The 26,027-nt window shown below is 40.9% G+C and overlaps 1 protein-coding gene across 3 annotated transcripts in view; it reads right to left on the bottom strand.

Annotated features, from left to right (window-relative positions):
- rcan3 (regulator of calcineurin 3) overlaps positions 1 to 26,027 on the bottom strand; it is a 62,119-nt gene that overhangs the window by 27,960 nt on the left and 8,132 nt on the right. The window contains exon 1 of one of the 3 annotated variants that reach the window (XM_037695334.1): positions 346 to 432. The exons of the other annotated variants lie outside the window; for them this stretch is intronic. Coding sequence (XP_037551262.1) covers positions 346 to 432 — 87 coding nt within the window. Of the gene's footprint in view, positions 1 to 345; positions 433 to 26,027 lie in introns of those variants that run through there. 3 annotated transcript variants of the gene reach the window in all.

Here is a 26,027-nt window from a genome sequence, read left to right as displayed (position 1 = left end):
CCCCCCCCCCCCCCCCCGGCATGTGTCATGCATGGACAATTCCACCCATCACATCATGCGCATCTTCTCCATATTCATCGCGCTATTAACCACAAAAGTTCGCAGCATGATCGTGCGTCCCTCTTTATTCTCATGCACACCCCCACACCCCCAATCTGTTAACCCGTATCGCGATCCATTCATGGGGAAGGACTGCGTGGCGCGCGCCGAGCCGAGCGTGCGTCTTGCAGAGCTGCGGCTCCCATTGATAAAAAAAAATCCTGCATTCAACGTCACCAAGACGTGCATGCGCCTCAGCAGCAGCATGCAGCCACAAGGACACAGTCAGGTGTCGCTGCTTCATACCTGCATCTTGTCGGACGTGAACACCTCGGTGTCCACTTCGCACGCGATGATGGTCACCATCTCCAGCTTCATATTTATGGATGGCATTCCCTTTGGGTGTTAAGGAGAAAAACGAAGAGGGAGTAAAATGAGGAGAGAAACTTGTTCGGAGGTCGCAGGAATCAAATCTCCTCCAGGGAAGTTGAGGTTAAGTCCGACTGGCAGAGCTGCTGCTGGACTCTTCTCTGCGCTGAGGCTCTGAACTGAGTGATGCTGCAGCAGCCGGACCCCCCCCCCCCTCCTCTAACCCCGCCCCCCTGGCTCTACATTGACGTCATCCTCACGTTCGTCTTGTTTTACGCCACTACTCGGTGACTGGAGAGGCGCGCAGGGCGCACTGCAGAATTTACCGTCCGGTTTATTCCGCTTCGTGTTTCTTCCCTCTCTCTGCTGAGTTTCAGGTTACTGGAGGAAACTAATGGGTCATAACTGGGAGGAAACAGCAATAATATTGTCACGAGGTTCTAGTCACCTCTGAATGAGGCTTTTTTTTTTTTTTTTTTTTTTTTGGAGTGTGTGATTATATAAACAGAAAACAATAAAAGCAAAGATAATAAGTTTGAGGAAAAAGAGTTCAGACATTTTAAGAGTAAAATCAGACTTTTAATTAAGAAAAAAAAAACAATCTATTCAACAGCTTATCTAAAAGGTCAGATATAAAACTTTTACAGTCAATCAAATTGATCCTTTATGGCAAAAAAAAAAAAAAAAAAAAAAGAAGCAATGTCACTTCAATTCAATTAAAAATACTTTATTAATCCCAAAGGGAAATGGAGTGTTGTTGTAGCTCATGATCCTGGTTTCATTCAGGAGTTGTTAGATGCTGATAGCTGTGGGCAGGAAGTATCTCCTGAAGCGAATCTGGAGAATCTGACCACAGATACCGATCCGTCCTCCTGGATCCAGCTTGTTGTCAGATCTGGCGGGCCTCTTGGTCCTCCTGGGCAGCAGGACTGACCGAATAACGGGCAGAATTCCTCCATGAGCGATGGTCACTCCTCCCAGCAGTCTGTTGAGCTCCTGGCTGCCACGGACAGACAGCTGAAGGTGCCGGAGGATGATCCCGGTCCTCCCATTCTCATGAGCCAAGTTTCTCACCAGCTCCAGGTTGACGGGAATTCATCCACGGTGCCTCCTTTTCAACTCATTTGGGATTTGGGGCTGTAGTTGAGGTATTTGAGCTTTTGAGATGTCAATCAGCTGCTCTTGGTTTGTAAAAAAACAACAACACATTGTTGCCATGGTTACGCATCATAACAAATACCCAAAAGTAAAAAGGTTTCAGTAAAAATCCTTCCAGCTGCACAACATCTGATACCAGAGTAGTCATCTGAAAAAAGTGATTTACATCCAGAAAAAAGGAACAGATACAGAATTAACAGATATATATTTTTTAATTTAACAATTTGTATTCATTCTGTTTATCACTGAAACATGTAAAGTGTTATTTTATATCTTTGGACTGGAGATCTGAGATGTACGTCAAATTTCCCACACTTGAAAAAAAATGCTAATCCTCATTCTCAACAATAAATCATAGATAAGGCTTGTTGTATAATCATCTCAATGAAGGAGTTTAAACTGCAGCCTTACTTTCCTGACAAAATCAGACAAGTTTAAATATGAACAATATTAAATGTGACAATAAACTCCCATTTGTTATGGAGCATTTGGTTGACTAGCATTTCAACTTGTTTAATTATCACAGCTAAATGAAAACATATATAACTATTTGGATGATGTGCATAAAAACAGTTTACCATGTTGTCCACCACTCATGTGCCGAGTCCATAAAATATATTGTGATTAGTGTTTGTGTCCCACATTGTGATTTCACTATTCTTAGCGACGTGCACAACATTTGCCTCCTGAAAGCATCTTCTGCTCTTTATGTTTAAAATTGGCACAATTGCAGAACCAAGCATGTTGGCATGGATTTGTGGTTTCAGACAAACAACCTGACGGAACGGCTCTGTCCTGATGCTCAGATCTGGTGACGATAAATAAAGATTTCAACGTGAGTTTCTGCTGCGAACTTGCCGATTGAAGATGTAACATTCTCAGTCCCTCTCTGTGAACAAGAAAAGCTACGGCTCCTGTCTTGTCATTGTCGTGTTCATTAAAATTTCCACTGCAGCTGAAGACCAATCAGTGAAAAAAAAACCTCCCACAGCCATTATGCTGTTGCATAACTAACCATGTCTTCTTTCCATCACTCAGATCATCTCTCTCCAGCCCCTGATTTCATAATAATAATTGCTCAACCAGTCGAGACAGCTAAGTCTCCATAAGCCATTAATATGGAGGCTCTGAGCGCTTGGGGCTATTTATGTCTGCGTGTGTCAGGGCATTGTCCACGCCGAGCAGACGGAAAACATGAGAAAGATCTGTGCGAATGAGTGTGACATTCCCCCAGCAGACTGGAAAAATCTGCCACACATCAGAAACTGGAACATCATGGGGGATGGATCTTGTTTTATTGTTTATGGTGGAGAGAAAAGGCACAGGAAAGGTAGCTGACAGTTTGGGGCATTATTTCCAAGTCACCACCACGGCTCATTAATCACATGCTCAGAAGGAACAGAAGAGTGTGACAGTGTCATATTGCTTTTTAAATCTTCTCTGTTTTCGAGAGGCAAATGTGAGTTAAGGCAGCCAAAGGTTGCCATTATTTATTTACGCCGTGCTGAAAAATTCTCCTCACTTTGTCTTATTTTCAAAGGCTTGGGTCAATAGAAGATCACAGACATACAACACCTTCATTCTGGAAGACAAACCCAAGACAGATGGAGAAACGAGTGCACGCAAGTGTGCACGCACATCCACTCACAGGCAATCAAGCAGTCCTTTACTGGTTTTAGTGCTGTCGCATTCCTCTGCATTCCTTCTGTTGCGGCCGAGAAGTAAAATGGATCACCCTGGGTGATGAAGCACTTTCCTTTTTCTTTTCCTGCCTCATTCTGCACCCGCTGCTCCTCCTCTTCATTCTCAATTCTCTTCTCTTCATTCACAATTCTCTTTGTGAACTCTCAGCTGGCGCACCCCAGACCAGACTGACGCACGAGCATCTCATAAGAATTATTGCTAACCAAGCTGCACTTCTTCTACATCGTTATAAAACAATACTTTACTGTATATAAGATATCATGTATCAATATCGTAAACGCAAAAATGTCTCAGAAAACGTGATACGTAAGCTTTGAAAATGACAATATGTGCACACTACAGAATTACAGTAAAACATTGTATTTGACATTTATGAATACACTTATACATGACAAATTTTACAATACCTGTATTTTCCGCCATACACAACGCACCACCCTATAAGTCACATCAGTACAAATATGTCTAATAAAGTGGAAAAATCCATAAATAAGTTGCATCTATTAAGTGTCACCACTGACAACCCGGAAATGTGGGCTGGTGTGCCAAAAACCGATTGGCTGCCAAATGGCGGCCACAGGAGCGTGCACGGGAGGACTTTAACAAGAATTTAACAATATTAACACTTAAAAACAATTATTTGTTTGCTCGACTTTATAGTAAAGGTGTATCTTAGTTGAACTTTTACTTAATAAATACACTTCAATGGTCAAATCAGCTGCATTTTGTTGGGGCAGCGCAGCAAAATGAAGCTGATTCGGTTGATCCAGGCCGACGACGGTGGCAGGCTATGGCAAGACGATTGTGTCATTAATAGCCACGTTTACCCATTACATGACTCAACGGCATGCCATACTACTCGAGTGCCATCTAGCAGCCGAAAATGGTAGTGTTCAATATTTTCAGTCAGAATGAATGAAAATGGTCATATCTCAGCCAAAAATTGATTTATAAATATGGGGAAAAAAATCTATAAATATGTCGCATTAGCGCATGAGTCACAGGGCATGCAAATTATGCAACCAAAAAAAAGTGACTTATACAGCAAAAAAAAAAAAAAGGTAATTGTTTTGCTGGTGAGAGTTTAATAAGATTAATAGCTGTTTATATGTGCAGTAACTACGTAGCTAGAGCTTTGAATTTCTCTAAACTGTGGCAAATGGCAAGTCTGTCTCTGCCCCAAAGATATAAAATATGTCTAACAGCACTCCTAAAATGCATTTCCAAAAATAAAACTGTTCCCTCAAGTATAATCCATTTTCCTAAGCTGTAGCAAACCCTCAAGTGAAGAGGAAACCTAACAGCGTAAAGCCTTCCGTTAGTACCAGTACATAAATATATCAAGCAGAAAAACTGGGTTTAGATTTACTCAAATCTTTAACCTGAATTAATTTTTTGTATAATCAATGCGTCTAAAAAATATACAAACACAATTCCAGTTAATGCAAAGACAGAAATCCACTTTTTGCAGAAAATCTGATATGCGTGCACTTCAAGTCTCAAAACAAGCTGCATGAATGCCGTCAGGCTGCAGCTATACTGTCCCCATGATCTTCACATGGCTGGAACCAAACACAAACAGGCCATCCGCTTGCTGCCAACCGCTCGTTACAACAGGCTACCTCATTTGGCCCAGGCGAACCAAGCCGTGGTGCCAGCGCCACTGCAGCTGCTGTAAACTAGGCCAAGCTATTTATAAAGCAAGCAGCCATGTGAAGGCACAGGGAGCCAGGGGGAGACAGAGGGATGAGGATAAAAGAATGTCTACAGCGCAAATAGACAGATCTACACAGCGTAGGCGAGAACGAGCGAGGCTAAACAGAGAAGCAAGCAGAGGCAAGCAGAATGGGCATAGAAGGCATAAAAGTTAGAAAAACAAAATAAAAAGATGGCTCTGTGCAAAGAACAGCGTGCACATTTTCTACCTTAGTTGCAGAAATAAGCACAAGCAGCTTGGGTTATGACAACCCTCAAAAGCCTCAGACGTGTATTTCTGGTGGTTTGTAAGCGTGAAACACGAGGCAGGGAGGGTGGCTGCTGAGGTGTAAACTATTTGGATGTTTAAAATGTAGACTGAGTTTTATTTGACATCTTGACTTTAAAGAATGTGCAGATGTTTTCCACTTTTCAGCTCTCACTGGAACTCCATACATCAGGTAATTAAATGACTCGGTGAAATATGGAGCAAAAGGAAAACCTCTCACAGCTCATTTTATTCATGTGACATGCTAAAAATAAAATCAACAGATTTTTCTTAAACAACTTTGTTCTTTTTAAGTACTGAAAATCTCATAATAACAACAAAGATCATTAAGTATCCCGTCAATAATTTGTGAATTCTGCACAGTTTTGAAGTCACTAATAAAGAGTTGTTCACCATAAATGTGTAAAATTTTAACAAAAACAAACAAACAAAAAAAATCACAATTACTTTATAATTTGTATATTGTAGGTAACCATGAACAAGATCACCACATACGGCACATTATACGCTCCTCAACAAACTATTATACAACAATGCGTAGCAATGACCCGGACAAGCAAATACCTTGTATAACCTTTGACCTTGAAGCTGGGGTGATGAAAATTGTGTGTTCGTCTAGTGCATGCAAAATCACTGTAATTCTAGTGTTTTAGTTGCAAAAAATGAATGTCCTTGAAACCTAAAATCATACACCATGACCTTCCATCCATCCATCCATCCATCCATTATCTTCCGCTTGTTCCAAAGTCAGGTCTCGCAGGGCAGCAGCTTGAGCAGGGAGGTCCAGACATCTCTTTCCACAGTCACCTCTTCCAGCTCTTCTGGGAGGACCCCAAGGCGTTCCCAGGCCAACCAAGAGACGTAGTCTCTCCAGCATGTCTTGGGTCTTCCCCAAGGTCTCCTCCCAGTTGGACATGTCCGAAGCACCTCCCTAGGGATGCATCCAGGGTGCATCCTTACCAGATGACCAAACCACCTCAACTGGCTCTTTTCGATGTGGAGGAGCAGCGGTTCTACTCCGAGTCTCTCCCGGATAACTGAACTTCTCGCCCTATCTTGAAGGGAGAGTCGAGCTACCCTGCAGAGGAAACTCATTTCAACCGCCTGTATCTACAATCTCATTCTTTCAGTCACTACCCAGAGTTTGTGACCATAGGTGAGGGTAGGAACGTAGACCAACTGGTAAACAGAGAGCTTTGCCTTACAGCTCAGCTCCCTCTTCACCACACTGGATCGGCAAAGGGTCTGCAATACTGCAGATGCTGCAACAATCCATCTGCCATTCTCATGCTCCATTCTTCCTTCACTCGTGAACAAACCCCCGAGATACTTGAACTCCTGCACTTGAGGCAGAACCTAACTCTCGACCTGAAGAGAGCAATTCACCCTTTACCGACTGAGGACCATGGCCTCAGATTTGGAGGTGCTGATTCTCATCCCAGCTGCTTCACACTCAACTGCAAACCATTACAGTGAGAGCTGGCGATCACGGTACGATGACGCAAACAGAACTACATCATCTGCAAAGAGTAGAGATGGAATCTTGAGGCCACCGATCCATCCCCTGACTGCACTGAGAAATTCTGTCTATAAAAGTTATGAACAGAATCGATGACAACGGGCAGCCCTGGCAGAGTCCAACTCCCACCCTGAAGGATTCCGACTTACCATACCGGTAATGTGAACCAAACTCTCGCACTGCGTGTATAGGGACTGAACAGCCTGTAACAATGGACCCCCAATCCCATACTCACGGAGCACCCTCCACAGTGTACCCCAAGGAACATGATCAAAAGCCTTCTCCAAGTCCACAAAACACATATAGACTAATGGGAAAACTCCCATGACCCCTCGAGGATGGTAAAGAGCTGGTTCAGTGTTCCACGGCCAGGACTGAACCTGCAGTGTTCCTCTTGGAACTGAGGTTCGACCACCGGTCGGACTCGCTTCTCCAGTACCCCTGAATAGACCTTACCAGGGAGAGGCAAAGGAGAGTTATGCCCCTATAATTGGAGCATAACATCCGGTCCCCATGACCTAAGTTTTGCATTTACTTTTGTTTGACTTTGTTGTTTTGTGTTTTTCAGATTTGGATATTTCTAGAGGACATGGCCAATCTGGAGTTGTTCAACAACATTGTTGATCAAATTTCATTAAATAGCTTTGAATGAATCAGAAGTTACAGCTCGGAAAAGAGATGGAAGTACAGACAGATGGCGGGACAAAGTCTATGCCATAATATCTCTGGACATCTTGACAGGTGTATAAAAGGAAGATAAGAGCTAAATAAGACAACTGAACTGAGCTAGTGTAGAAAATGTCTTTCCTCTAACAGAAAGTGTCACAGTGGCAGGAAATTTTGACTAAGGATTGGCTCATAAAATTTAATTACCTTAATTTCTAACTAAAACAAGCAATATGCTGATGTCCCCTGTGGCTGAGGGATTTGAATAGTGTTTGTAGTTTTTGAGATGAGTATTTTTCTGGACTGGATATTGATGTGGCAACCCAATTTTCAATAGGGACCTTTCTTACACCTAGATGCAGCTACACACCAAAATGGAAGTTGGCATGTTGCTGTTTTTCAAGTTATTAAACTCACAAGGTTTACAATACTATTGGCTAAAACAAAGTCAGTATATTTTGTAAGAATCTCCTCCATTCACCCCTCTCCCATGTGTCCCAGCTCTAGTGTTTTCAGAACCACAGCTGTGAGATGAGACACGTTGGAGGTAAACATTTCTCAAGGATTCCCGGTGAACAAACCACAGTATCTACAATAACATTCAAAAATCTCAAGAAAAAAAAAATGATGAACCATAATTCTTAGCTGTTTTCTTACAAATAGTCACATCAAACTTATTATATTCTTGAATTGAATATGTGTTTTGGGTCATTGTCCTGCTGAAAAATGAACCGTCGCCCCGGTCTGAGTTCAAGAGATTCTCTGGATCAGGTTTTCATCCAGGATGTCTGCACATTGCTGCATTCATTTTCCCTCTTTTCTGACGTCTTCCAGTTCCTGCTACTGAAAAACATCCCCATAGCATGATGCTGCCACCACCATGCTTCACTGTAGGGATGGTATTGCTCTGGTGATGAGTGCCTGGTTTCCTCCAAACATGACACCTGGCATTCGCACCAAAGAGTTCAATCTTTGTCTCATCAGACCAGAGAATTTTGTTTCTCCTGGTCTGAGAGTCCTTCCGGTGTCTTTTGTCAAACTCCAGATGGGCTGCCATGTGCCTTTTATGAAGGAGTGGCTTTTGTCTGTCCACTCTACCATACATACCTGATTGGTGGATTGCTGCAGAGATGGTTGTCCTTCTGGAAGGTTCTCCTTTCTCCACAGAGGAACGCTGTAGCTCTGACAGTGACCATCAGGTTCACCTCCCTGACTAAGGCCCTTCTTCCCCCTATTGCTCAGTTTAGACAGCTGGCCAGCTCCAGGAAGAGCCCTGGTGGTTCCAAACCTTCTATTTACTAATGATAGAGGCCACTGTGCTCATTGGGACCTTCAAAGCAGCACAAAGTTTTCTGTATCTTCCCCACATCTGTGCCTCAACACAATCCTGTCTTGGAGATCTACAGACAATTCCTTTGACTTCATGCTCGGTGTTCACGCTCTGGCATGCACTGTCAACAGTGAGGCCTTGTATAGACAGGTGTGGGCCTTTCCAAATCAAGTCCAATCAACTGAATTTACCACAGGTGGATACCGTTTAAGTTGTAGAAACATGTCAAGTATGATCAGAGGAAACCATATTCGTCTGAGCTCAGTTTGGAGCTCCAAAGGCTGTGAATATTTATGTAAATGTGATTTCTTGGTTTTCTATTTTTAATAAATTTTTCAAAAATCTCAAACAATCTTTTTTCACATTGTCATAATAGGGTATTGTGTGTAGAATTTTTAGGAAAGAGATTAACTTAATACAATATGGAATAAGGCTGTAACAAAATGTGGAAAAAGTAAAGTGCTGTGAATACTTTCGGAATGCACTGTATCATACTCTATCTTACATGTGTTATATTTTATATATCATATCATAGCAAACTGTAATAATGTAGATTTATGATGACGATAGGGTTCCAAATTGCCATCTTCTTTTACGTTGAGGTGTAAAGAGTGTCCATCCTGTAGAACAAAGTTGCTAAGGTGTAAACTAACCTAACTTGGGATTATTGAAGTGGACTCATCATATTTAGCCGATTTACATATACTGTACTATTCTATACCTTTTTGGAGTTTTAAATGTTAATTTGATGTTTTTCTTACAGTGCAGTGTATATATTGTCAAAGTATTGTCATAACGTCAAAAAATCCTACTAAGATGTGAACTTGTTAAACAAAAGAAACAAGGAACAATGAAAGCTGTTATAGACTGTGCTATTGTTAACATTTCAAAAGCTGCTGCTACGTGGGAACAGAGAGGGTAGTGTGTTTCTGGTTCTCAGCCCACATCTGGTGGGCCACCAGCAGCTGTTTAACACAGTCCAGCAGCTTAGGAGCTGCAGAGATGAGCGGAGTGTGGGAAGGGAGAGGAGGAAGCCCAGACTGACACGTGCCGACAGTTCTACTGATTGCTTCGCTCAGAAATCAGGTCAAATCTTTGGATGACTGAGGCAGCCTCTCTGACCCGCATGTAGACATCGCTTCAGCTAGAAGCCATAAAAAGACAGATCACATGAACAGAAAAGAACCCAATTCTGTCTGAGATCCAAAGGCAACACAATTGCTCTTAGAAATGGGTAACATTTTCTAAGGCACGCACACAAACAGAAAGAAAAAGGTTATAAGAGACTTAACTGGAGAACTAAAGGGTGCTTTATTTTTCACTTCAAGCAGGTCTAATTGAAATTGGCAGAATTCTTCTGGCAAAGACAAGTGGTGAGCTGGTAAAATGAATACGATTTTAGAGAGATATAGGTCTAGATGGTGTGATTCATGACCTTTGAATTAGTTTCAGGAAGTTAAAAACAACAACAACAAAATGCTACAGTTCTACAAATACATTATTACACTTGCATAAAGAACATACTATAGAAAAAAAAAGTTGTTGAGAAACACCAAATGTCCCGTCAGGTGCTCTGCTGGCATCAGACATGACAATAAGACAGCGAGCAGAAATCACAATTCAGTTAGAAAAAGTTATTTCAAGCTTAGTGGATTTAGGCTAATTCTGTTTGGAAGTAGAATCTCATATTATGTAAGAAACTGTTGGGTTGTCTAAATTAATTAGACTGATGGTGCCATTAAACTCAAGAATGTTTGTAGAAAGGGGTATAATTAAACAGATCAGTAGATGGCAGAACATTATAATGAAATAATTATTTATTATAGAAAGATCTGACACTGTGTGGCCTATGGGTGGTTGGACATTAAAACAAGCCTAGTTTAAGATCAAACTGGGATCTCTACATCACATTTAACTTTGAGATGCACAAGTTATTATATTATAGGCACATTTAGAGTTTTAACATTTATATTACAGTTACAAAATGTATTTGCTTGACTATTATAAAGCATTAGATAAACAAGTAAGAGTAAACAAGAAGCTGTGATGGCTGATCAGATGAACAAGAGCTGCCAGAGAGTGATTTGATGGTTTTCCAGAATCTTTTAGGGTCATTTGGATCTTTGGAGGTCTGAGATAAGAAATAATTACATTTTCCAGCTTTGATGGAAGCCGTACAATTATTCCGCAGCTGTAAAAGTGCATCCAATCAGTGACTGGGCCAGAACGTCTGGCTGTAGCCCAAGCTGATCTCTCCTATGTAGGAGGTCAGCTAGCTCAGGAGTGAACCAGGGGCTGTCTCCTCCTTTTGTTCTGAACTGGCGAAAGGGGGCATGTTTATTTACAAAGTAGTTGAGCAGGAACTTTGTTGTTCTGAAAGTAGTTCCAATCAGTGTTCATATCAATAGTTAGGAGAGTATGTGGCAATCAAAATGGGACAAGTCACAAAGGAAGGCCTGTTCACTGAAATATTTCATGTCCCTTTTTAGAATTAGTCTGGGCTTGACACCAGGCAGTTTAGTGTTCCTGATGACACCAACAATGCAATGGTCAATCAAAACATCAGCAAAAATACCCAACCCAGGGAATTTATGAGGCATTTTTATTAAAAGGGGGTCTAGTATGGATGATCATATTAAGTCTGTCAATTGACACATCTTTATTCAAAATTTATTTGGATAGCCATGTTTCAGAGACAAAAAATACATCAGCACCAGACAAACAGACCCAAATCCTCAGAAAATCAATTTTACAAAGTTTAAAAAGTCCTAATTTCTATTAACTTGGCCTGATAGTGACTGGTGAAGCTTGTCAAACTCTATGTCAAACCTAAAAATGAGACGGTAAGTAAATTTTCAAAATTTAATTATTGTAGGTTATTAAAGTCTGTACGACCAAAGAAGCAAGCAACTCTGCCTTATAACATTATTTGAAAAACAGCCAGATAGTAGCAAAAGGGAAAATGCAGACAATGGATAAAAAAAAAGAAGAAAGAAAAAAGCCAGAACAATGGTGAGCTTAGAACAAGAGCTTTTGTCATCTAGTGAGTCACACGGTGAGATGCAGACTGAGACAGACTTAAAAGACAGAGAACAAAAGCCATCGTAGAGGAAAATGACAAATAAAAGATCTGTGAAAAAACACAAATAAACAAAACTGAACTAGGGACTTTCACACACGACTGCCTCCCACCCCCCCAATTTCTAGACTGACAACTGCAGAACAAGTGCCAAGATGAAAAGGGAAAAATCACCACACCATCAATAGTCCCTTCTATAAAAGACAAGTGGCAGACATTGATTTGAATGCCACACTCCACACCCCTTTCCCCATGAACATCCTGGAGATAAACAACCCAAAAAAGCCAGCTTTGCAGATTGAGACATTAAGACAACAATAAGATTACAAGACTAAAAATGGAAAGGTGAGAGACAAGTCAACAGTCCAAAAATCAAAACAACACAAGGAATGTAGAGTCTAAAATATTCAATTCAACGTTTTATTAAAAAAAATAAAAAGTAAACATATCTCTACAGAACAAATGGATATGAGAAACAGTCTTATCCCAAATGATGCATGTCATGCTCACAGCTTAACTAAACCTCTTGTTGACTGAGGGCTTATTTCAGCTCTTTAATTTTACAAGTTCATACCTAAAAGCAATCACTTTTTTTCATTTTCATAGACTCTGTGATTGCATTCGTGTTTCAATTCATTAGGGTCCATTTATTCTTGGCATCAGTTAAATAAGAGCTCATACTGCTTCTTCTTCATCATCTTTTTTTCTTTTTGTGCTATTCTTGAAAGCGCCCACAGAAGATCTCCTTTTTTAGACTGATTGAACCAGAAAATAATCTAGATTTAAATAGAATCGCTGGAGCATGACGGAGGAACGAACAACACAGTTGCTTAATCCTGTAGTCTCATCATCGGACCCAGTGTGTGGAGGAGGTGGAGGGTGGGGTGAGGACATGTCTGTGAGACAACTCACTCATGAAAACAAAAAAAAACTTTCTATCTAACCAGATCTTGTTGTGTTTCCACTCAACATGGGTTTCTGTGTAAGTGTAGAAACAGGTCTCGACAGGGAGACAGTGGAGTAAAAAGCATAAAAACAAGAATTCTGCTCAGTTTATGCATAAAGCATCAATTTACAACTAAAGTTTTCTCAGGGAACTATACAGATAAAGATAAGGATGGAAGGTGAGGCTTCTACCAGTGGTGTCCCGGTACCAATACCAGTCTCAAATACTTGCATCCATTATCTTCTGCTTGTTCCAGGTCTCTCTTGTAAATGAGTCCTCGAGGCTCAATGGGATTTACCTGTCTAAATAAAGGTTGAATGAATGTTCCTCGACGCTGTGACCTGTCAATCAACTCAGAAGGCGTGTCAGTAACTGACCAATCGACAACCTCAATTTGTCCCGAAGGTAAACGCCCCTTACCTGCTGACAAGCTCATCAGGTTTTTTTTCTTGAGAAACATTGTTTTAATTAAAAAAATAAGTTTGTATCTGTTGTGAGATGATTTTATCAGTTTTGCAGATTTTTAATCTACTTAATGAAGAATAGTGACTTAAAATCGTTCATAAAACAGGAAGGAGAACTTATTATCACTCTTCTTACTACAGTAAATGTGGTACTTTGCTATAAGTACGACTATATTTATGGCATCAGAGAAAGCTGAGCTTAAGTTATCTACATAAAGTAAAATGGCATCAGCATGAAAACAAGGAATGTTAAGTTTGAGATTAATCCAGTTTCTGATGTCTGACCAAAGACTTTGTATTGACATGAATTTTTTTTTTTTAAATGCTCGAGGGATTCATCTTCTGATTTACAAAAAACACACAACATCAAATTTAAATAGTCTTTGCAGAAACATGGCTACCGGATATATCTTATTTATTATTTTAAAATTATTCTCCTTCACTTTAGGAGATTTAGGCCATTTGATAAATTAAGAATGAGCAGAAGTCATTATGGTTTTATAATTTAAATTAGGAGGTTTCTTGAAGGAATCTTTGTTATAATCAGTTAATCCTTTGTCACAAACATTCATTGATAATGAATAATTCCAGATGACCTGACTGAAGAATGTTGGATTGTATACCTGGATTATTGAGCATGGACTTTGTTATTAATTGATAATCTTATTGCATTTGAAGTTAACTAAGTTACAGTCTTTTAATTTTAATTTGGGCATCAAATCGTCACCTTTGAATATATAATTTTTTTAATTCATTGAATTAGCTGTTGGTCAGGCTACTTCTTGTTTTGCCATTAGCTCTAAAATAGTTACTGAATAAAGTGTTTACTTCCATCCATCCGCGGGGGTAGCAGCCTAAGTAGGGAGGCCCAGACTTGCCTCTCCCCAGCCACTTGGACCAGCTCCTCCAGGGGAATCCCAAGGTGTTCCAAGTGTTTACTTATGTAGGTAAAACTAGATGATAAACAACCATTAAAATACACCAGAATGCAGGAAATGGCATCTACTTTATTCAAAATTTTCTGGGGGAGTGTGTGTCCCCCCCCACCCCCCCCCACACACACACATTATAAATGCTTCTGACACCAGTGGCCAATACGTTACTAAACAAGTACACATATGGTGTCGTGTGGTGTTCAAAGTGCATTCAACTTAATTCAATCTTGATGATTTGTGTCAATGAGCATTTGGAGTTTTATACATAAAAATACACTTGATAGTTAGAATTTGAAGTATATTTACTGTATATTATGGTAACTTATTCTGTATTTTGCCAGATTATGGTGATTCTGGGGTCGTGATGATGGGGCGCTTGAAGATTGTTGCCCAGGGTACATCGAAGTGTTCATCTGGCCCTGATTGTGACTTGGCACTGTATAAATAAACTGAATTGAGTATCGCAATTTATTAAAAAAATATTGAGATATTAATTTTGGTCCATATCGCCCAGCTCTAACTGTGACCATTTTCTTTACTTCAAAATAAAAAAAATTATACTGTTGTCATCATTCTTTGTTAAAAACAGGTCTCTCTTGTAAATGAGTCCTTGAAGCTCAATGAGATTAACCTGTATAAATAAAGGTTGAATGAATGAATGTGAATCAATGGCCAGTTAACCTGCAGCAGAAACTCATTTCAACTGCCTACATCCGCGATCTCATTCTTTTGGTCACTACCCAGAGCTCATGACCATAGGTGAGGGTAGGAACATAGACCAATAGATAAACCGAGAGCTTTGTCTTACAGCGCAGCTCCCTCTTTACTACAGCAGACCAGCACAGACTCCACAATACTGCAGGTGTTACTCCAATCTGTCTGTCAATCTTATGCTCCATTCTTCCCTCACTCATGAACAAAACCCCTGAGATACTTGAACTCCTTCACTTGAGGCAGAGCCTCACCCTTGACCCAAAGAGAGCAATCAACCCTTTTCTGACTGAGGACCATGGCCTCAGATTTAGAGGTGATGATTCTCATCCAAGCCGCTTCACACTTGGCTGCGAACTACTCCAGTGAGAGCTGAAGATCACAGCACGATAATGCCAATAGGACCACATCATCTGCAAAGAGCAGAAATGGAATCCCTCCATCACCTGGCAGCACTGAGAAATTTTGTCTATAAAAGCTATGAAAAAAATTGGTGACAATGGGCAGCCCTGGCAGAGTCCAACTCTCACCCTGAAGGTGTCCGAATTACTTCCGGCAATGCGAACCAAACTCTTGCACCACTTGTATAGGGACCGAACAGCCTGTAGCAACGGGCCCCCAATCCCACACTCACAGAGCATCTCCCCCAGTGTACTTCGAGGACCATGGTCAAAAGCCTTCTCCAAGTCCTCAAAACACATGCAGACTGGATGGGCAAAGTCCCTTCAAGGACCCTAGTGAGGGCAAAGGGCTGAGCCAGTTTGCCACGACCATGACGGAACCTACATTGTTCCTCCTGGATCTGAGGTTTGACCAATGATTGGACTTACTTCTCCAGTACCCTGAATAGAACTCCTACTACTGAATAGTACTGAATAGTACCCCTGCCAGGGAAGCTAAGGAGAGTTATGCCCCTATAATTGGAGCACACCTCCAGTGGTGTCCTGGTACCGATACCAGCCTCAAATAATTGTACACACTATAACATCCCAATACTGTGGACTGATACTGGCAAGAGAGTGGTGGCGCAGAGGGTTAGAGAAGGCAAACTTGAGATCAGAAGGTCGCCGATTCGAATCCCCAGACTTATGACAAAATGTGGATGGGAAAGGTAAAGCATCCATATCTGCCCCCACCCTCATTTGCCTCTCTCTGGGCCCTTGAATAGGGCCCTTCACACCCCCCAGCTGCTTCCCACAGGGAGCTGTGGTTGTGTCAGGAAAGGCATCAGCGTAAAAACATTTGATTAATTCAAATGTGTGTGTTAAGTTAGCTCATTGTAGCAACCCCTGACAAAGGGAGCAGCCGAAAGAACAAACAAACAAACAACAACTTTGGACTGATACCACTTTTAGCCTTGATGATGTTGTTTGCCATTTTCTCTTCCACTTAACAAGGAACCCAAAAGACAAAAAGTTTGTAATTTGGAGATATACAATAGATAAGATAAACACAGGTGATGCTGTCAGCCGACTGTTAATAATAAAATAAATCGTTTCCAAAGTCATTGTGTAATGTTTAAGTACTAACTCATTAACTAATCTATCAGTACTGGCAAGTACCCAAACTGAAGTACTTGGTCTGAAAAAAAGAAGAAAAAAAAAAACCCTCATATTGGAACACCTGTAGATGTTGAAAAGAAGATATATAGAGTCCTCTACATAGGCCTTTGTACGACTGTGATCAGTCTTACATCGGGGAAACTAAACAGCCACTGGCCAAAAGGATGGACAAGCACAGAAGAGCAACATCATCAGGCCAGGACTCTGCAGTTTACACTCATTTGCAGGCCAACAGTCACTTTTTCAGGGATGAAGATGTTCACATCATGATAGAGAAGAACGTGGTTTCAGAGAAGAGTAAAAGAAGCCATCTTTGTGAAGAGAAACTGTCCATTGTTAAACGGGCGGAGGCCTCCATGTTCAACTGTCTCCCTCTTATAATGCTGTTATTGCTTGTGTCACTCAGTCCTCTGTGAATAGCAAGTAGCCATTAGGGCACTAACAACCAATTGTTAGGTTGATAGTCCTGATTTTCCACATCAACAACCAGTTCTGGATGTCACCAGCAAACTGGTTAGTCCACGATGAGAAGGTGCTATTTATAAGACTGAGTTTATTTCAGCTCCTCAGACTGAAGAAGTTATTTTGGATAAAAGACAAAACATTTCAACAAGAAGAATCTGTCCAGAGGACCTGACACAGCCTTGTTAGATGTATCTACCTGGATTATTGAGCATGCATCAGGACATTCATTCTCTTTAATAATCTTAAGCACAAACACATTTAAGTAGGGAATTTTCTAAAGAAGCTAAAACTGTTAATTAATTGTTAAAGGTAAACAAAGTATGTGATAAAATTGCTAACTAGGCAAATAAATGTCAGATTTAACAAAACAGTAGCTAAAATAGTCATAACAGTAGCTGTAAGTAGCTAAACAAATTACCTAAACAGTAGCTACACTGAGCATATCAGTAGCTAAAAATAGCTAAATAGATGCTAAACGCTAAAAGGAACAGTATGGCCAATGGCCGCACTCTCTGGAGCTGCAGCTTCACAGGCTCTCGGTGCGATCCCAGTTTGTAGGAGTTTTGAAATCGACTCTGTGCCTGACTCCGCACAAGTTATGCGTGTGAATTAAAGCAGAACCGAACTGATGAGAATAAGAGCGAATTTGCCACAAAATATAGCAGGGATCAGCAACAAACTCAAATCTACGCTCGGCAGAATACAGATCTTAAAGTCATCTACCTGGAAGCTGCAGCAGAGGCGCACCAATGGGCAGAGGAGAAAGCGCGGCTCCCGGCTTAAGAAGCAATGGTGCCGGGCGGGGGTGATGGCGAGGCTAAATGCTAACAATAAAGCTGGCAAACTCTCATTACCGTCTCTTTTTCTGTCGAACGTCTGCTCGTTGGACAACAAGATGGATTTGTTTCTTCTCAGAGTGGGCGCCTCAGAGGATATGAGGATGTGTGCAATGATTTGCCCCACGGAATTATGGATTAACAGCAACATGCTGGATTCAGCATTCCAGTTGGATCGCTGCAGCAAGATAACAAGGAAATTGAGGGGAGGTGGAGTATAAATTTACTTGAGTAAAAGTTGGTGCACAAACTGTACGCTGGTAAAAAAAAAAGCTCATGCTCCAAGGCTTTGGAGCAGCTAACAGTGAAATGTTGACCACATTATCTACCCCGCGACTTCACTGGGGCTTTCATAACAGTTGTTTACATAGCTCCGGATGCTAATGCTACCAACAAAACAACCATCAACATCAACGAGGACCCTCATAAGTACACATACTGCGAGAATCGATCAACAGAGGATGCCATCTCCTCTGTGGTCCACACTGCTCTCACCCACCTGGAGCAGAAGGACTCCTACGTCCATATGCTCTTTGTGGACATCACGTCTGCCTTCAACACCATGATCCCCCAAACCCTGATGGACAAACTACTCATATTAGAACTAAGCCCCTCCATTTGCAACTTGGTACTAGACTTTTAAAAACAGACCCAGTCAGTGAGGAGCCACAACTTTTCCTCCTCCATCATAACCCTCAGCCCTGGCCCCCCTCAGGGGTGTGTGCTGAGCCCTCTCCTGTTCACTCTGCTCACGTATGATTGTGCAGCTGCCCATCCAGGCTGTCACATTGTAAAGTTTGCAGATGATACAGCGGTGGTGGGATGCATCACAAACAATGATGAGTCCAGCTACAGGCAGGAGGTGGAACACCTGGAGAGCTGGTGCAGGAAGAACAACCTTCACATCAATGTGAATAAGACGAAGGAGATGGTCATGGACTTCAGAAGGAACAAACACACCTACCCCCCCACCCCGAACATATGAGGATCTGCGGTGGAAGTGGTCTCCAGCTACAAGTACTTGGGTGTGCACCTGAATGACAACCTCAGCTGGAGCAACAACACCACCAGCCTGATCAAGAAAGCTCATCAGAGACTCTACTTCCTCAGACGGCTGGACTGGGAAGCTCAGTCCTCACCTCCTTCTACAGGTGTGCAGTAGCACTCAATAAGGAGGTTAAGGAGCATTAAGTGTAGAACCACTAGACTGAGGAACAGCTTCTACCCTGAGGCTGTTGGACTCATGAATCTCTAACCAGAATAATCACTGTGAAAAATCACATCATGTTGCTGCTGATCTGTTTCATGTTGCTGCTTATCTGTTTCATGCTGCTGCTGATCTGTTTCATGTTGCTGCTGATCTGTTTCATGTTGCTGCTGATCTGTTTCATGTTGCTGTGTTCATTCGTGCTCATCTGCTCACACAGACTCATGTTCGTGCTGCTGCTCGACATATTGTTTTTTATTGTTTTTATGCCATTAGTGCTTAGTGTATGTTTAGTTAATGTTTTTTTTCTTAGCTCATATCTTAGATCTTATTGTTTTTCTTTTACATTTTATTGTTGGATGTAACTGGGACCCTGCGTACATAATCTCGTTCCACCACATGTACCACACGTGGTGTGTATGACAAATAAATCTCTCTGCCTCTGATGATAGCTTAAAGCAAAAAGAAGCAGAAAAAGCTAAAGGAGCAGGGTTGCAGCTAAAAACAAAATAAATCCATCCATCCATCCATTATCTTCCACTTCTTCTCAAGTCGAGTTACGGGGCAGCAGCTTGTTTAGGGAGGTCCAGACATCTCTTTCCACAGCCACCTCTTCCAGGAGGATTCCCAGGCCAACCAAGAGACTTAGTCTGTCCAGCGTGTCCTGGGTCTTCCCCGGGTCTCCTCCCAGTCAGACATTCCCGAAGCACCTTCCTAGGGAGGCACCCAGGGAGCATCCTTACCAGATGCCTGAACCACCTTAAATGGCTCCTCTCGATGTGGAGGAGCAGCGGTTCTACTCTGAGTCTCTCCTGATAACTGAACTTCTCACCCTGTCTCTAAGGGAGAGTCCAGCTACCCTGCAGAGGAAACTCATTTCAAGCACCTGTATCCACAATCTCCTTGTTTTGGTCACTACCCAGAGTTTGTGACCAAAGGTGAGGGTAGGAACGTACCGGTAAACAGAGATTTGCCTTACAGCTCAGCTCCCTCTTCACCACAACGGACTGGCACAGAGTCCACAATACTGCAGTTGGTGCATCGAAAGTCTAAATAAATGTGCTAAATAAATAACTATTAATGGTAGCTAAAAGCTAAAATTAACAAAATCAGAACTAAAAGCTATAACCAGTAAAACAGCAGCTAAACGTAGATAAAAGGTGGAAAATGGCAGCTCAAATCTAAAAAGCAGAATGGTAGCTAAATGCTAAAATGAAAAAAACAAAAATAGCAGCTAAAGCTAAAATAAGCAAAACCATAGCTTAGGATTGTTTTGACAAAACAGTAGCTAACAGTGTCCGAACAGTAACTAAAAGCTAAAAGAGTCTGTACAGAAGCTGAAAACTAAAAGTAGCATAATAAAACAAAAATTAAGAAAGTACAGTGGACCAGATTTCAAAAAGAATAATATTTATGAAGGAATAGAAGAGATTTCTACTTATGTGTAATTTTTAAAAAGTTAAGCATTCAGAAAATTATCTAATTAAATATCACCGTACTGTATTTCCGGTTGAGCGAGAAGTTTTTATATCTGAATGGTTAAAATGGCACAAGGTGTGTGGAGGTAGTTGGACTGAATAAAAGAAAAACGTACGGAAAAAAATGCAAACGGGGAAACAGTGGTGTGAATGCTGACTCAGCATTTAATTTAAATAGCGCTTTCCGAATGAATAAACCTCAGTGGAGCTAAGCTTAAACTTTAGAAAGCCTGGCATTAACTTTGAAAGATTTAAACAGTCACAGCAAACAAATATGTAATCTTGTCAAACTCTTGAGGACTGAAACGGCTCCATTTGGCCACATTCAGTCTGTTGCTGTTAGCTCAGCTGAAATTACTTTCGTGTGTGTAACAAATAAAAGCACAATAAGCACACTGGGCCGGTCAGCGTAGCAGAATAATATCCAGGCTGCTGCAAGAGCAGGAGGCCAGGGGCGTCCACTCGCTCTCCACCGCATTACGTCTGACCTTCAGCCTGTCAAGCACCCGCTACCTCTCGTTCACCCCCTGAGGACCAACGCCCAAAAATAGACCACAGTCTTACACGTCCAAGCACATCACTGCCAAGTTGTATATGCAGTATACTGGATGTGGACAAAACGTCTGACTATTTGCACCTTTTACTGGACTGTCTTTAGCTCGTCTTTAGCTGCTGTATCAGATCCAGTGAAGTGTGACAACGTCCACCAGTTCAGTCCAAGTTTAGACATACATTCAGGAATCCATCATTGTTAAATGCAGCAAAAATTAAGGACTTGGCAGTCCTTGAAGGATTGCCTATCTCCCATCGCTTCCATGCCTGAGATTTAAACTAAGACCATCTTGTGACAAGGTATAATGGTTTTAACAAAACCTGGAACAACAATGTGCTCAATCCTATAAATACTGAGATGTCTCAATCCCAGTATGTGTTGTGGGAGACTCGCAGCTACTACCACATCAAATGTTAGCTCAATATCTGTGAAACTGACTGGTATCTATTTCTGTGCTGACTAATGTTGATTAGCAGCCAATTTGAATTGAATTAGCTCCAGTAGGTAATCAGTTGGACATGTACATCTAATTATTACATTCTATAAGTTTTATTAAAAATCTGCCCAGTGGATTATAAGATTTTTTGCTACCAGACTAAAACATGCACACACTAATAAGTTTTCAAATAAACTGTAAAGATTTTCATGGGCGTGAAATCACCAGCGATCTCAGAGAATAGTATTTTACTGGCAAAGAATTGTTTTTTTTTTTTTTATGTAGGCCTGTTGCGATAAACAATAAATCAATTAATCGCATGATAAATTAAAATTATCAACCTCATTTTCAATTATCAGCTTTATCGTTTCTTTGTGTCTCTCTTTCTGAAGACACAGGAAAACAAAAAGCTCAACTCCGGTACTCTTCACTGACCCCTCCTTTTCTCTTTAAAATCTGTTTTAATCATCCAAAGTCACGTTTTTGGATGTGTAAAAGCAGCTAAGCTGAGAAGCTAAGCTACGAGCTAAGCTAACAGGCCAACCTCGGGGAAAAATACCTCCGTCTTGTTGAAGCTCAAAAAAAATTCACGGTTGAAACCCGTGCCTTTGTGTAAAAAGTTGTTTTTCTCTGCAAAAAGAAGCTGAGAACTTGTTTACTGATTTTTTTAATTAAAAGCTTTGTGTGAAAAATGCTATGCTAAAGAGCTCAAACCACACCAAGCATCCATCATTTTGCAAACCGAAGAGAGACGGCCCATGTCGTGTCAAGGGGCCTCCCTCCCATTTTTCTTAAAGAGACACACTGCTCGCTCCCTCACTATCCATCCTTCAGTTCAAACACTCTTATACTGCCTTCCAGTGGTCGAAAAAAGGTACTACACACAATTTTTTTTTTTAACATTTCTTCTTAGATTTGACAATAATTACTAATTATTGTCAAATTTCAAACAATATTATTGTTTATCGCAATAATTTCTGAGAAAATCACCCAGCAAAATTTGTTATCATGACAGGCCTATTTGTATGATTCCTTCTCAATAATAAAGAAGCAGCATGGAAATATTTTGGCTTTCCTTTTCCTGTGTGATCACGTAAGAGTTTCATGTTGTACAAAGCTCGCAGCAACTTGATTGCTCTGATTGTAGTTGGGGCAAAGCTCAGCCAGGAAGCAGCAGGAGCTGCAATAAAAGCTTGGTGCTGATTAAGGCTGATATACCCGGAGCACTATATGGAACAGACTAAAATGGCTGCTCTGACCTTTTTACTTGGCAGGCACAAAAATCACTTTGCTGCCTTGTTAGCTTTACCCAGACGCACACTTGTTTCCTTCCTCCAGTCCTTTTAGATTTGTTTTCAGTGGACTCTGGAGAGAAGGTAATGTAAAAGCAACACTATAATAATATTTCATAGAATGGATGATCTATGTTTTACAAATTTATGAAAATGTTTTAGGTAATATAAATGTTTCTTAACAAAGACATATTTCTTTTGGGTATTTTGAGACAACTCTCAAAGGTATTAAATATGTATTTTATTTATTTATGCTTTATTTAAGCCAGCAAATCCCACTGAGATCACAGGTCTTTATCAAGGAAAGCCTGGTTCTGAAGGCAGCCAGGCCTAAACATGGTTTTGGACTCTGGGTGGGAGGAAACCTGAGTCAGAGAAAACCTCATACAAATAGAAAAACCCCAGGACCAACTCGGGTCTTGAACCCATGACTTTCTTGCTGTGAGGCAACAGTGCTAACCACTAATCCACTGTGAATCCCATAACATGTATGAGTTGAAATACATCAGAGTTACAGAATCAAAGCCTTTCTTTTGAGACATTTTATCATTGCCAAGGCTAAGAAGGGCAATAATATTTGTGTTTATGGCAATTTTGCTAACATTAAGCTAAAATTAAGTGTGGTGGTAGCTGAGAGTCATCCACATCACATTCGATAAGTCCTACTCATTGCATAAAGTCTCTGCTTAAACCATTAAGTAGAGTCAACCCCATTTTTGTCTGTTAGCTAAATATCTCATGAACAATTGCTATCTTCTTTTGTAAGTAAACCTCATGTGATAATATGTTTTTAACAGCAAATTAAAAATGAAAAAAGTTTGGATTACTAATTACTGCTATACAGTAAACCTTCTTCCACCCGTGTAAACTAAAATTAGAAGCATCTTATCTAAAAATGATGCAGAAAAACTGGTTTGTGCATTTGTTATGTCCAGACTGGACTATTGCAATGGTTTATTATCTGTTTGTCCAAATACTTCTTTAAAACGTCTTCAGTTGATCCAAATGCTGCTGCCAAAGTCTTAACTGGAGTTAGTGGGAGAGATCATATTTCTCCAGTTTTAGCTTCTCTCCATTGGCTCCCTGTCAAATCCAGAATAGAATTCAAAATCTTACTTCTAACCTACAAAGCTCTCAACAACCTAGCTCCATCTTATATTACAGATCTTATTGTTCCATATTTTCCTAACAGAGCACTTCGCTCTCAGACTGCAGGTTTACTTGTGGTTCCTAGAGTTTCCAAAAGCAGAATGGGAGGAAGATCTTTCAGTTATCAGGCTCCTCTCTTGTGGAACCAACTTCCAGTTTCTGTCCGTGAGGCTGACACATTGTCCAGTTTTAAAACTGGGATTAAGAATCAGAATCAGAATAAGCTTTATTATCATTGTACTGAAATACAGTGAGATTATGTTCGTACAGTCGTCTGGAAGATGGGAGGAGTGCACATTGCTGCTGCTCCTGAGAGCACTGCTCCTTATTCTTTTTTGATAGAAAAAGGGGGAAAAGCCATTAAGACTTTCCTTTTTGATGAATCCTATAGTCGGCTTGGTTTCTTGACCTATTCCTTATCCGATGCTGATTATACTACTGGAGAACAAACTGACCTCAATTCATCAAATGAGTAGTTTGTAATTATTATTTCTTAACATGTGATTTCTGTCTTTTTGTCTTTCCTCTTAGAGAAAACCTGATGGCCTCCATCCTGGACCTGCCATTGTGTATCTGTTCTTCTCAAACCCAGCCGATCGAAGCAGATGGCCTCTTGTCCTGAGCCTGGTTCTGCTAAAGGTTTCTTCCTCATGAGGGAGTTTTTCCTTTCCACTGTTGCCTCTGTGCTTGCTCAGGATGGGACACTGTGATTACGTGAAAATTCAAAGCAGTCTCCTCAGATAAATAATTTTATTAACTTGGTTTTTGTTTACATTTTTAACTTACTTTTTAACTTTTTATTCATGGAAAAATGGAGCGAGAGATCGATAAGCGGATAGGTGCGGCATCTGCAGTGACGCGGGCGCTGTACCGGTCTGTCTTTGTGAAGAGAGAGCTGAGTCAAAAGGAAGCTCTCAATTTACCGGTCGATCTACGTTCCTACCCTCATCTATGGTCACGACCTTTGGGTTGTGACTGAAAGAACGAGACCACAGATACAAGTGTCCAAAATGAGTTTTCACCGCAGGGTGTCTGGGCTCTCCCTTAGAGATAGGGTGAGAGGGGTCTGTGGTTCCTCCCCCAGAAATTATTTGTATAAAGTAGATGCCATTTCTGCATTCTGGTGTATTTTAACAGGTTGTTTAACATTTTGTTTTGCCTACGTAGAAAACACTTGAGTCAATAACTATTTTAGAGTTAATGGCCCAACAAGAAGTAGCCTGACCAACAGCTCTCCTTGTGTGAATAGAGCACGCTCCTCTTCTCTCATGCATCCTAGCCACAGTCTAAGAAACATACCGTATTGTAGCCTAAGTTATCTTTTTTAGGAAAAAAATCATTAGCCAACATGAAACGATAATAATAATCACTCCTTCTTACCAATGACAAACATATAAATAAAGCAATATGATCCTCATCCATCATATTTATTAGTAGATTAAAATACCTAATTGAAACTCCAGTAGTGGGCTAGGTCTACTGTAACGTTACCCAGTTGCAGGGTCAAGAGACAAACATGTAGCATTAAAAGTATGAACAACATTCAGGAATTGTTTCTATAAGAACATTATGAAATATTTTACGTGAATGGTAAGATCGCTCCTCCCATGAGGAAATGTAACCCAGGGTAAGCTAACCTCGTACAAACAAACAAAGATAGCTGTAATGCGGAGGTAGTGAAACTCACGGTATTACCTGGGACATTTAGTGAGGCATTTCTGCCTTATTGACCCACATTAAAGGCAAAGTAGACAGGCAAAAATAATAATAATAAAAAGAATTTTAAATATTTTCCTAACGGAACACTTTAATCTCAGACTGAAGGCTTACTCATGGCTCCTAAAGTTTCCAAAAGTAGAATGGGAGGAAGCTCGGTCATCTGGGAGAGACTCAGAGTAGAGCCGCTGCTTCTCCATGTTGAGAGGAGCCAGTTGAGGTGGCTCGGGCATCTGGTTAGGATGCCTCCTGGACGCCTCCCTGGTGAGGTGTTCCGGAAACGTCCCACCGGAAGGAGATAGATGAAGCTTTTGTCCTTGGGTAATCATGTCCCAGGAGAAATTTGATAGTCAGCCCGTCTCCGAGGCTGTTGAGAGTCTGATTCAGATAAGCTTGATTTTTGTTTTTTCTTCAGGCAGACAGATTTTT

Source organism: Nematolebias whitei, chromosome 21 (genome assembly GCF_014905685.2).
Source record: "Nematolebias whitei isolate Nwh7 chromosome 21, NemWhi1, whole genome shotgun sequence".
NCBI lineage: Eukaryota > Metazoa > Chordata > Actinopteri > Cyprinodontiformes > Rivulidae > Nematolebias > Nematolebias whitei.
The sequence above is the reverse complement of the archived record's forward strand: the minus strand, read 5'-3'. Positions and strand labels throughout refer to the sequence as shown.